The 13,676-nt window shown below is 34.9% G+C and overlaps 1 protein-coding gene across 2 annotated transcripts in view; it reads left to right on the top strand.

Annotated features, from left to right (window-relative positions):
- Kcnt2 (potassium sodium-activated channel subfamily T member 2) overlaps positions 1-13,676 on the top strand; it is a 389,981-nt gene that overhangs the window by 350,402 nt on the left and 25,903 nt on the right. For both annotated transcript variants that reach the window (XM_038349154.1, XM_038349153.1), the window contains 3 exons: positions 8,368-8,469; positions 10,149-10,232; positions 11,298-11,426. In XM_038349154.1, the coding sequence (XP_038205082.1) occupies positions 8,368-8,469; positions 10,149-10,232; positions 11,298-11,426 (315 nt within the window). The remainder of the gene's footprint in view (positions 1-8,367; positions 8,470-10,148; positions 10,233-11,297; positions 11,427-13,676) is intronic.

The following is a 13,676-nucleotide window of genomic DNA, read 5'->3' as shown; positions in this document are numbered from 1 at the left end:
ATTGTTTTAAAACAACAGGTTTAGGAGCTTCACATTGGGCCACTAGATAGGTCGTGAGCAACCCTAGAGATTCGTTTGCTTACTCTTGAACATTCCACAAAGTTGCCATGTACTATTTTAGAAGATGAATGCATAGTCCACATACAAAAACTATTATTACTGAAATTTCCAATGCAATAAAATGAGGGATTGCCAGTATTGAAACTTAGAATACGTATTATGCTGGAGAGGTTGTGGGCAAAAGTGAACACTTCTGCATTGCTGGTAGGAATGCAAACTGGTACAGCCCTTTTGGATGTCAGTACGGCAATTTCTCAGAAAATTTCTCAAGACCCAGTAATACCACTTTTGGGACTTTATCCAAAGGATGCTCAATCATGCCACAAGAACATGTGTTCAACTATGTTCATAGCAGCATTGTTTGTCATAGCCAGAACCTGGAAACAACCTAAATGCTCCTCAACCAAAGAATGGATAAGGAAAATGTGGTACATTTACATAATGGAGTACTACACAGCAGAAAAAATAACATCTTGCATTTTGCAGGCAAATGGATAGATCTAGAAAACATTATTTTGAGTGAGGTAACCCAGACACAGAAAGACAATTATCACATGTACTCAATCGTAGTAGGTTTTTAAACATAAAGCAAAGAAAACCAGCCCACAATTCACAATCCCAGAGATCTTAGACAACAATGAGAACACTAAGAGAGACATACATAGATCTAATCTACATGTGAAGTAGAAAAAGACAAGATCTCCTGAGTAAACCAGGAGCGTGGGGTCTTTGGGAGAAAGTTGAAGCAGGGAGGGGGAAGACAGGGAGGGGAACAGAGAAAAATGTATCTCAATAAAAATCAATTTAAAAAATGCAGGCTGTTCTCTGATTTTTATATTTTTCAGCCTGTTCCAATTTGGGATTCCCAGCCTGGGGGACCTTCTTGCCCTCTGGCTTTCAGGTGATACATAGACACCACTGTGTCATCTTCACCCAAACTGACTCTTACTCCATGAACCAGCACTTCTATAGGGCAGCCTGCATTTGTGTACCTGAGATATGCATTATTAAGCAAAAGGGGTACCTTAAATCATTTGAGTATTTGCAAGTAATTAACATAAAAATATATTATGATAGCCGGGCGGTGGTGGCGCACGCCTTTAATCCCAGCACTCGGGAGGCAGAGGCAGGCGGATCTCTGTGAGTTCGAGACCAGCCTGGTCTACAAGAGCTAGTTCCAGGAAAGGCTCCAAAGCCACAGAGAAACCCTGTCTCGAAAAACCAAAAAATATATATATATTATGATAAAAACTTGGAAACATATACATTAAATATAGATTAAACAAGTAAATACAATGGGTATTTTAAAGAATTTTAATTATCTGTTAACATAGAGATACATAGGTAAGGATAGAAAGAAGGAGGAAGGTATATAGGCTTACAAATTAAAAAGAGAATTTTTATGAGTCACAAAAAAGTTCAACCTAGGCTGACAAATATCTTTGAAATATTTTGATTTAAATATTTATGTATTATATATATAATATATACATATTAAATAAGATATTTTAAGAAAACTAGCTCCCATCTATTTCTTTCCTATAGTAACTACCACTTCCATTTTTTATTATTTCATTCTCTTACTACTTTGCAAAGCACAAATTTATTTTTTATCCAGAGACTGAAGACATTCAGTTCTATGATCTAAGACACAGCATATTAAAATGGAAGTGCTTAACATCAAGACTAAAACATCAAGAAAAAAATAGATTTTAAAACTCTGGAAACAGGGGATGGAGAATTATCTAAGTTGTTAGGAGAGTTTGCTGCCCTTACAAGGAATCTGTGTTCAGTTTCTAGTGTCAGTATTGTGACTTGTGCAGGTCTGTCACTCCAGTTCCAAAAGATCTAAGACCATCTTCTGGTCGCTGTGGACACCAGGCACTCATGTAGTTCACATACATATATATAACAACCATTCAAACACATGAAATAAAACTAAAACATATGTCTTAAAAATAAGTATAAAAAGGAACAAAAATACATTGTAACCAATCCAACAATGGAACAATACATTGAATATGAACACACATGTATGTTAACTTTTTATAAACAAATTTTCTTAAATTGTATTCGTGCACTTTCACTCAAGTTAAATCATGAAACTGGACACAGACGAGGTTATTCTTAATGATTAAGCAATGTTATACTCATCTGCAATTATAGCCTTTGTTTTGAAAATAATTTTCATCTCTGAGACCCTTTATTAGATGCCTTCATCATGCAATACAGTAATAAAGAAATCATATTATGTACCTATGTCATTATAACCTATCAATGTTTTAAGGTATTATAGAAGAGTAAATTGAAATAACATTTTAGAGATCATTTCAAAACAACAATATATTCTAGACTTATCAAGCAGACATATTTACTCCTGATAATTTTTGGTAGTCCATTTTCTTTTGTAATTTTCATAAAGATTATATATCTTTTATCTTCTTTTTTGGCATTTTTTAAAGCCAAGGTTTATTTATGTAGCTCTAGACATCATGGTACTCTCTCTGTAGACCAGGCTGGCCTTGAATGCACAGAGATATGCTTGGGATTAAAGGCCTACACCAGCAGTAATCATCAATATTTTATCTTATAGAAATTCAGACATTAGCTATTATTTATAGGCCTAGTGGGATGGCACTGTGAGATAAATCACTTGCTCTGTACACCTGATGACTTAAATTTGATTCCAAAAATCCAAGCAAAAATGAAAGATAGAAATCTACTATGACAGTTATTCTCTGACCTCCGCTTGCACTGTGGAACACTCATCCCCACAAGTGCCCCAGCATTACATTCATTTTGTATTAATGGATACTGTATTTGATTCTATCACACTGCTTGCTTAAAACAGTTCATTTGCAAAATGGTTACAAAACAGTTAATGTAAGTAAGGTGATCTCTTGCTTTCTTCCCCTCTCACTGCCTCTCATCTCACATATTTACTTACACTTGTGTTAAAATTATTGGAGTTATTACTTTAATTCTTATGTCAATATTATTTCCCTAGTGGCCCTTGTTTCCACTAGTGGGAACTATAGGTTTTTACTTTATTTTTTATTTTTTTATTTTTTTTCTCATGGTTTATTTTTTTTTATATTTAAAAATTTCCATCTCCTTCCCTCCTCCTCCCCCCTCCCTCCCCTCCTCCTACCCCTTCCCTCCCCTCCTTCTCCCCCTTCCCTCCCCTCCCCTCCACCCATACCTCCCCTCCCTCCCTCTCAAGGCCAAGGAGCCATCAGGGTTCCCCACTCTATGCTAAGACCAAGGTCCTCCCAACTCCCCCCAGGTCCAGGAAGGTGATCGACCAAGCTGAGAAGGCTCCCACAGAGCCCGTCCATGCAGAAGAATCAGAGCCCAGAGCCATTGTCCTTTGCTTCTCAGTCAGCCCCCGCTGTTGGCCACATTCAGAGAGACGGGTTTGGTCGCATGATCCATCAGTCCCATTCCAACTGGAGTTGGTGATCTCCCATTAGTTCTGTCCCACCGTCTCCATGAGTGAACGCACCCCTCTCGTTCCTGACTTTCTCCCTCATGTTCTCGCTCCTTCTGCTCCTCATCAGGACCTTGGGAGCTCAGTCCAGTGCTCCAATGTGGGGCTCAGTCACCTTCCCCATCTGTCGCCAGCTGGAGGTTCCCTCACGGTCCTGACTTTCTTTCTCATGTTCTCTCTCCTTCTGCTCCTCATCAGGACCTTGGGAGCTCAGTCCAGTGCTCCAATGTGGGGCTCAGGTTTTTACTTTAGAAAATTCCAGTGCTGTCATTCATCATCCCTTTTCAGTGATGTAACTGTATCTTGCAAATTATTTTGTTTTCAGGCTTGCTGATATTTTAACCTTTCAGTTCGCTTATGAGTTGCAGCGGTTGAAGAGCCATACATGGTGTATGGGTGTATTTGCGTTTTCATATAAAACAAAAGTTAATTATAAAGTTTCACAACAATGAATGAAATAGAACTAAACTCTATTATCCTAGATAATAAAGATAGTGGAAATGATGTACTCTTTCTATCTGCTTACCAGGCAAACTTCTCTTTTAAGTCTCAATTTTTCTATTTTTTTCACACAAGACAACATTGCCACTCTCCTTAGTCTGCTAATACATGCTTACATCACATGACGCTGCTACCCAGTTTCTCCTTTGAAACTATGAATTTCTGCAAGTTTGGACTCCTACATCCATCGACAGTTCATGCTAGAGACCCATTTTAATCCAAATACACAATAGTTGTCTGTTAAGTTTTTCTCAGTTGTTCTAGGACATTTTATCCCATGCCATTAAGCAAGTACTCCATTATTGTTGGTATTTCTCCCCATAATTTAACATGCACTCTTTAAACACATTTTGCTTTTTAAAACAATTTTTGATGTAATTTCTATGTATACAAGTCACTTGTACAATAATGAGCTCACAGTTATTCTTGATAACTTAGTATTTTGTCTTCTGATGTGGAAAATTGGAAGTCTTTGGTTTGGGCAAATCTCATTAATTCGTACTGAGAATCACATACAGAAAATATAATTCTAGTTAAAATGCTTTCAGCCTGATGAGTTGCTGACCTATAATGTCCCATTGTTGCAATAAATAGACAACAGGATTCATGTTAAATGTTGAAATCTTAGGAAGCTTCGATAAATTCTTGTCATCTAAATTGGACGGACCTCTCTGTATCTTATAGTTGTATTAGTTCTCTCTAACTTATAATTTCTAGCCTTTTGTGCTTCTGATTCTTTTCTTTAACATTTTAAAAACTAATGTAACTTTACTTTATGTACAATAGTATGAAGGTGTCAGATATCTTGGAACCAGAGTTACAGACAGTTAAAACAGCCATGTGGTGCTGGGAATTGAACCCAGGTCTTCTGGAAGAGCAGCCAGTGCTTTTAGCTGCCAGTCATTTCTCCAGTCCGGGCTTTTGTTTCTTAAGATAGGTTTAGATAAAATAAATATATGGATGTTGCCAACTAGCTTTACGTTCGCGATACAATATGATAGCAGCGCTAAAGAATAGTTTACTGAATTAATCTGCCTTCTGCCTAGGTAATAAAATTGATTATATTATATATTCTCATCAGGATTGAAGCAGTTGTTCAAGGCTTTACTTGCTCATATATTTAAAGCCTGTAGGCTAAAAAGGACTTCTGTAGAGTCATTGGTTTATTTTTCCTTAAAAGAGTCAATAGAACAAAGGCAGAAAATGATAAATATCAACTATTCACACTTAACAGATTAGCTTCCTATGGAGGCCTTTCAGCTTTAGCGAACATCGAGGCATTGTAGGCAATATGAAGTCTCATGGGAGGCAGTGGGAAACAACGTGTCCTGTAAGAGAAGAGTGTTTTCCATAGTGTCTTGGGAGCCAGATGCAAGGAAAGAATTTTTTTTTTTTTTTTTGTTTTTTTGTTTTTTCGAGACAGGGTTTCTCTGTAGCTTTGGAACCTGTCCCGGAACTAGATCTTGTAGACCAGGCTGGTCTCGAACTCACAGAGATCCGCCTGCCTCTGCCTCCCGAGTGCTGGGATTAAAGGCATGTGCCACCACCGACCGGCCAAGGAAGGAATTTTTGAATTTAATCAGATATCTATTTGGCTTCTCAGTAGCTCTCGCTGAGAAGTCCTAGTCAGCCAACCTGGAAAGATGGGTGTAAGTGGTAACTGGCTATTTAATCTCTGGTTTTGGAATTTTCTACATGGAGAAAAATGAGCTGTAGCTTGTCTAAAGACATGAAGAAAGTGACTCCATTAGATTTAGGATTTTACATAATTGATATTATAACTCTGTACTTATCAAAAAGGAGGACTGTAGCATAAATGAAATGTATTATAAGTAATTTCAATTATTCAGACAAGCGATAATGAAGGCTGGCAGGGTGCTTGTGATGATTAAAACAGAATTCTGGGCAAGAAATGACTTGTAAAATAGATGAGGTATTCATTTAGCTTAATGCAAGTCAATATTGTTGTATGTATTATATAGGTGGTACTATGTGACTGAAGATATATATTTACATATTTGAATATTTATATTCATATTTACACACACACACACACATATATATATATATATATATATATATATATACATACTTGATACACATACTTGAATAATGGGCATACACTACATATGCACATGCATGGGTGGAGGTCACGGAATAATTTGTAGTCAGTTCTCTCTTCCTACACCATTGAGAACTAAAATTGCACTTGGTTTGTTAGGCTTCAGGGCAGATGCTTTTATTTGTTGAGCTGTTTCCCCAACCAGAGAAGTGTGTTGAAAAAAAAAATAAGAAGGGATTTTTACAGAGACAGAGTTTAGCCACAAGATTTATCTTGAACTTCATAGAAAAGAGTGACTAAAGTAGAAGGTTAAAGAAGTAAATGAAAAAAGAGACATCTAGAAAGAGATAATCATGTCAAAGATAAGGCCAATTGTTACAGTTTGAATTTTTCAGGGCAAGCTCTTTAAGAGAAATTGCATAGGCAAATGTTTAAAAATCTACTAGATTTAGGGACTCCTTTGTCAGGCGTCAGGAACAGAAATGAAGGCATGTCAAAGAATTGTATCAAAGAGGATACAGAAGCCAGTACTTTGTTCCAATGAGTCTTGATTTACATTTCCTCCCAAACTATTCCATTACATATGAGAATTTGTAATCTCATTACATATGGTCTTGGGTGAACAAAGAGCAAACAAAATATTCAAGAATAAATTTCTTGTTCTGAGAAAGGCATGTGTACTCAAATCTAATAAGAAGATAGGTGGGGGCTGGAGAGATGGCTCAGTGGTTAAGAGCACTCCCTGTTCTTCCAAAGGTCCTGAGTTCAATTCCCAGCAACCACGTGGTGGCTCACAACTATCTGTAATGAGGTCTGGTGCCCTCTTCTGGCCTGCAAGTATACATGCAAGCAGAACACTGTATAGGTAATAAATAAATAAATCTTAAAAAAAAGAAGATAGGTGGGAGCAAGTGCATTAAATCACCTTAAATCATTAAACAACGACTTAATTAAAGTGCTTTAGATAAATGCTTATCAAGAAAATAGAAGGTCATCAATGATGCTTCATTTGAATACTGGATTCTGTTAGGAAGGAGAGTGTTTTCTTTTAGTCGGAGTGGAACTGAAGACCTTTCTTTTCTTTCTTTTTTTTTTTTTTTTTTTTTTTTTTTTTTTTTTTTTTGGTTTTTCGAGACAGGGTTTCTCTGTAGCTTCGGAGCCTATCCTGGTATCCTGGAACTAGTAGACCAGGCTGACCTTGAACTCACAGAGATCCACCTGCCTCTGCCTCCTGAGTGCTGGGATTAAAGGCGTGCGCCACCACCACCCGGCTGGTGTTTCTTTCACTTATTACATGTTACATTTGCTCCTTGTTTCTGTCCTTAGTAGGAAGATAATAGAGGTTTGTTTTGTTTTGAGGCAAGGTCTTCTGTATAACAATGGTCCTCCTGCCTCATCCTTCCAAGTCTGTACCACTGCATCCAAATAAGAGTAGAGTTATGTTTAAAGAAAATACTGAGCATCATGATATACTTGTAAACTTACATTTACATAAACTTTCTTTTGGAAACATAAAGAAACTTTTCTGGAAGTATGTGTGAGAGAGAGATCCTGAAGATCAGAAAGAGAAGTAAAATTAAATGATGGGGTGTGATATAATGTTTTCTCTTTGATATGCTTCTCCAATGTGTCATGGCCTGGAGATCTTTGATGTGCCTATTTCTCTCAGTTGTGGAGTATGAGGAGTCTGAGGTCAAGTTGCTCGCTATTAGAGGAATGGTAAAGGTACACATTTTTGTTCAAAGCTGGCACATGGTAGAAGGATTAAATTTTTAGGGCACCAAAATTCCCTTTCAGTAGAACTATTCTCTGATTTGATGGGATTGCTTTCTCAGAATGGAACCTTATAATGCCATAACCTTGGCAGTTAGGATTTAGGGAAATCTAAGTGTTGTGATAAATTATGTAACTTTAGCCATTGCTTAAATTCAAGTATTTTATTTTGCTTGTTTAACGATGTTATCTATTGTAGCAAGATTAAATGTTTACACATGAAGAGGTTAACTTTCTGAATTAGGTGGTGGTCCAATAGATTCAGAAAAGCTGTTAATGAAGATTGAAATGATATTTAAATTTTCATTTTTAAGCATACACATGTATGTACACTCACAAAAACATATACAAAATCAATTTTAAAAGAAGGTGGGACATAATTATAATAATAGTTGAAAAAGTATTTTTGCCAAGAGAATTTGCCCCCATAGCAGTGCATAAGATCTAAATGCTCACAGCTTTTTCCTCTGGTTCCAAACAGAAAGAGCGAGAACGAGGTTCTAACCTGGCCTTTATGTTTCGACTGCCTTTTGCTGCGGGACGAGTGTTCAGCATCAGCATGTTGGACACGCTTCTCTATCAGGTATACAATCTCTCTTTTTCCTTCAAAATGCTTATTTTATATTTCACTTAGATTTTACGTAAATTTTAACTTAAAATATAGTGTTATTTTAAATTTTTAACTTAAAAGTTGAGTTGAAACAGTTTAAAATGTTTTCCTGATATTTACTTACATAAATGCTGATTTGAAACGTTTTATTCAAAAGTACTTTTTAAAATATGATCTGCCATTACGTTCTCAGACCTGAAAACATACTAAAATCAGGAAAAAGACAAGGCTGTCCACTCTCTCCATATCTATTCAATATAGTGCTTGAGGTTCTAGCTAGAGCAATAAGGCAAGAAAAGGAGATAAAGGGGATACAAATTAGAAAGCAAGAAATAAAACTTTTGCTCCTTGTAGATGATATGATAGTATATATAAGTGATTCCCAAAATTCTAGCAGAGACCAGTTTTTAAGTCTTCTTTGGTTTGACTTTTGTTTCATGTTATCAAGAGACCAAAGTTAATTGTTTTAACTTCTGCCTAAAGGCTCGATTAGAATTTGAAAGTTTGGAATTAGGGCTGACAGGATGGTGCAATTGGTAAGGTGCTTGTGGATAAACCTGAGGACAATACTTTGATCTCTGAGACCTACGTTTTAGTAGAAAAGAAGCCACTTGCCAAAGTTTACCTATGACTTGCACAGGAAGCCTGTGGCACCCATGTATCTATATTTATACACTGGTATGTAGATAAAAAATATGGCATTTGTGTTCAGAATTTTATTACAGTTTAAATCCAATATATACTGCATATGTCTGCCTTTGAATGTATAAAACTGAGAAACACCTCATGATATAGTGAATGTTATTTGCTGAATTAGATTCATTTCTATTTTGGTAAACTTACTTCATTTCACTTAATTTTTTTCTAGCTACAACTTGTAATTTTATTTCACTATTTGTTGTAAAAGACTTAACTAAAGGATTTCAGAGTGAGAAAATTCTAGAAAATAATTTATATTCTCCTGGGATTTTGATTGGTTATAATGAATTCTGAACTGTTGGGAATGATTTTCTTTTTGGATGTTGGCATTAGACCCCAGAGTCTTGTGTGTGTTAGACAGCTACTTCCCCACTCCTAGCAATGGCTTTTGATGATATTATGTGTATGCACTAGCTAATACCATACTTTATTTTCTTATTATTAAGTGATAGACACTGTTATTTTAAAAAAAATGACTTTTTTAGAGAGATTCTATTGTAACATGAGTAGTTTGGAAAAGAATATATGCAATAAGAAATAATAAAGGCACATCTGTAAATAGTTTTTGTCCTACTATTGGGCAGCTTAATCTTTGGGAAAAGACTGGTTGAAATATTTTAAACATTTATTTTAATAGTTATTAATTTCACCATTTTATTTCAGTTTAGAGACTTTTGTTTTATTTTTAAATCATATAAAATGTTAGCATAATGTCTAATGAGCCAATGTCAGCATACATATTATCTCTAAATAACAAGTATTTCATATATTTCTTTAGGATCAGCTTAACTATTAATGGCTATTTTAAAAGTTGAAATGTATTTTTATCTCTTTTTATTGAGGCTTTGCAAAAGTGACAGAAGTAAATTTTTCAGAAACATTTATGAGTTCACCTTCCTCATTGTTCTTATACCTTACATACATAATCTATACATATTCTGCTTATATTGCAGTCATTTGTGAAAGATTATATGATTTCTATCACCAGACTTCTGCTGGGACTGGACACCATACCAGGATCGGGGTTTCTTTGTTCTGTAAGTTAACTATGTCTGGAAGCGTAGAGAATTCTAATAGGAAGTTTGGAGATTCACCTACCATGTGCCTTTGGTGACTCATCTATAATCACATTTATTTCCTCGAGTCCAAAGTGTTATATCTTTAAAACTCTTTAAACTTTAAATCCATTGTATGCTGCTTTAGTGGACTGGGAATTTCAATTAATATCATTGCAAAAAATAAAAACATTTTATATAAAATCGAGTAGAATTTCTCACTGATGGTGTTGACAGTTTGACAATGACCTATCTAAGACTTGTTTGCTGCTTTCTCCTTAAGCAGGATGATTCTGGAATTAACCCCATTGTTCCATTGTTACCTCTCCCTCCCTATCTGTTGATATATTTCATTCTGAGAAGTGATCTTGTTGTGTTGCTCAAACTGTCTTTCATACTCCTGGAATCAAAGAATGTTCTACTCCAGCCCATTGCAATATCAGGGAGAACAGGCTTGTGGCGTTATACCTGGTTAAAACTTTCTGTTTTATAGAGTGTAGTGAATAAAATACAATAGATTACTAATGGTTCAAACGTACAAGCAACTAGGGGAGATGAGAAACCTGGTTTCCTGTTTGTAGCACTGTGTTCCATCTACCATAGGTTTGCTTGTGTACATTTAGTAACTCTGGTGCATGTGGGATAGGACTTTTATTACTAGAGTTCCATACCTTACATTTTTAGCTTGAGAAAACTCTGTCTACTAAGTGTCGGTGTCAATTTTGTTGTAACATCATCTTGAACATCTCCACAGTGTTTACCCCATTTCCCAGGTCACTACCAATGGTGTGTTGCCTAATTTTACTGTACCAATATAATTTCATATTGCCCCAGACTGACTACTTAACAATTCTTGACTTTGGATGAACTCCCAGGATAAGCTGAGATGTATTAAAATAAATAAAACTAATGAGTGAACAAGCTATTATGAAATACTGCTTGGAAACTTCAAAATATATACAAATGCAGCTTTTAAGAAGAGAAAAATGGCCACTGTGTTTTTTATTCTTAAAAACTGAATGTGGGAATCATTCATATGCATTATAGATGAAAATCACTGAAGATGACTTGTGGATCAGAACATATGCCAGACTCTATCAGAAGTTGTGTTCTTCTACTGGAGATGTTCCAATTGGGATCTACAGGACGGAATCTCAGAAACTAACTACATCTGAGGTTTGGAACTATAAAAGCCCTTTTGCTGTGTTTACTCTGATGAATATAGTTCTTCATAAGCATAATAACTGAGTTCACCCAAATGCAAGAGGAAGTGAAAAGGAATCTTCTATAAAATCACAGTGTAAATTTTCAGTAGCTGAAAGCTCAGCTATTTCATAAAGCATTGCTGGGTAGAGGTTTTCCCAACAGTTGACGATATTGGGTTCCAGCCTCCTTTTCTAGATCCAAGATTAACCACTGGTAGAACATTTTAAAGAATCACAACAATTATGTCACCCTAAGATTGTGAGATAGAGAAAAGTCTCCAAATCAGCTATGTTACTAATATATTTTCTGATTGCATGTATTAGCATTTGGAAGGAAGCAAAGCAAGGAAAGCCATTAAGGATTATAATTCACGTTTCTCTGTTTCTACACTGAAAATAATGTAAAGCCATAGAAAAGTCTAGAAACAGAACCTGATTTCTTAAGAAAGGAGAATAATTTTTATCAGGAACTAGAACCTGCTAAAATGGAAAGATTTTGATGACCACCTGCAACAGAGAATATATTTTGAATTTATCTCCTTTTTTGGTTTTGGGTGAGTTTTATAATCTTAGGTAAATCCAATTCTTTAAATTAGATTACTTTATGACATAAGTTTTTGATAGCTATACTATCCTATATCATATAAATATGTATATATTATTTCTTAACATAAAATTTGGTTCATATTCTTGAAGTGTGTCTTTTCAAATTCCAAAGTTATGATAAATTATAAACACATTTTGGCTGCTGAATCTTTTCCTCTTAAAAAAATCACATAAGTTTCACATCAATGATCTTCATATTATCAGTCAAAGTAATCACTGAAAATATTTATGATCAAATAAAAAATTCACACATCTTACAGAAAGTTAGCATACATTTAAAATAAGATATTTTTTTCTAGTTATGATTATATATTTCCATAGATGTGTACTATGGCCATCCAAATGTTTTTTGTGAGATGTTTTTAGTCGCTTTATTGTTGGTTAATATGTATTCATTGCTACCCTTACAGCCATATTTAAGTTTTTCTTTGAACATAGACTCTGAGGTGCACTTCAGAAAGAGCACTTTCAAAGAAGGAACCATCCACACAATAGTTGACTGGAGAGACATTCAAGACATGTAGTAGTTTGCCAAATATGACTACAGATTTTGGAATAGATACAAATATTACTTGACTCTACTATAAATGAAAAACTCTTGTTATATGTAATTTAACATTTCCTTAGTATTCTATGATTTTCATAGTAACATACCATACCTTCAACAGTTTATAAAAAGGAAACTTTAGTGGTTGGAAAGATTGCTCTGTGGTAAAAGGTACACACTGCTCTTCCAGAAGTGGGTCATGTACTCCTGTGCATATACTCTCACATAGACACATATTCATATACAAAATATAAATAATGAAAAAAAGATCTTTTTAATAAAAATTTTATTCTGACCTTTTTAAAGACTGTCTAGCCTAGAATCTCCATACTAGTAGGTTTGTTGTCTGGGGAGAATCTGCTTTGGGATTCTTGGGAATTTGAACAATATGTCTTCCTCAGGACAGAAGGAACAGGGTATTCTGGGATCACTAGAGCTTTCATGACCTATTCACTGTCTAGCAGTGCTTTCTCCAAATACCCATTCATTTTCCTGTGCTTTCAATTTCACATATTCTTTAAAAGTGGCACACATAATAATTCAGTGTAATACAAATATTTCTGAATTGGTTGTAGTGATTACAGAGTAGATTTTTTTGCATGTTGATGTAGTCTTTACCTTTATGAGAGCAGAAAATCTCCAGGAAACTTCCTGAGGATAAGTTTCTCATAAAAGCATATACAAGCAATTATCAAGTAAGACATTTGTAAATTTAGTAAAATAACATCTTTGTCAACAATAAAAATATATTATATTAATAGAATAAATACAAGTCCCTCTCTTATTTAGCTACATAGATTGTAGTTCATTATAATGTTCCTGAATGTTAGTTCAGGCTGCTTTTGTATATATCATTACTAATAGTAATTGTTTAATGCAAATGTTTATTAACCATATTCTCTTTTCCACAGTGTGGTTCATTTATTTTCTATAATTTATTTTAGTATCTGTTATACTTAGCCAGTTTTAATAAAGTACTCACAGTCTGCTTTATTAAAACAATCTGAGGATAAAGACACAGAAAAAAACATAGTTTACCTGACTTAGATCAAATGTTTTACAAAAGTA

This window comes from Arvicola amphibius, chromosome 12 (assembly GCF_903992535.2).
Source record: "Arvicola amphibius chromosome 12, mArvAmp1.2, whole genome shotgun sequence".
NCBI classification, from domain to species: Eukaryota; Metazoa; Chordata; class Mammalia; order Rodentia; family Cricetidae; genus Arvicola; species Arvicola amphibius.
This window is presented reverse-complemented; position numbering and strand designations above follow the sequence as displayed.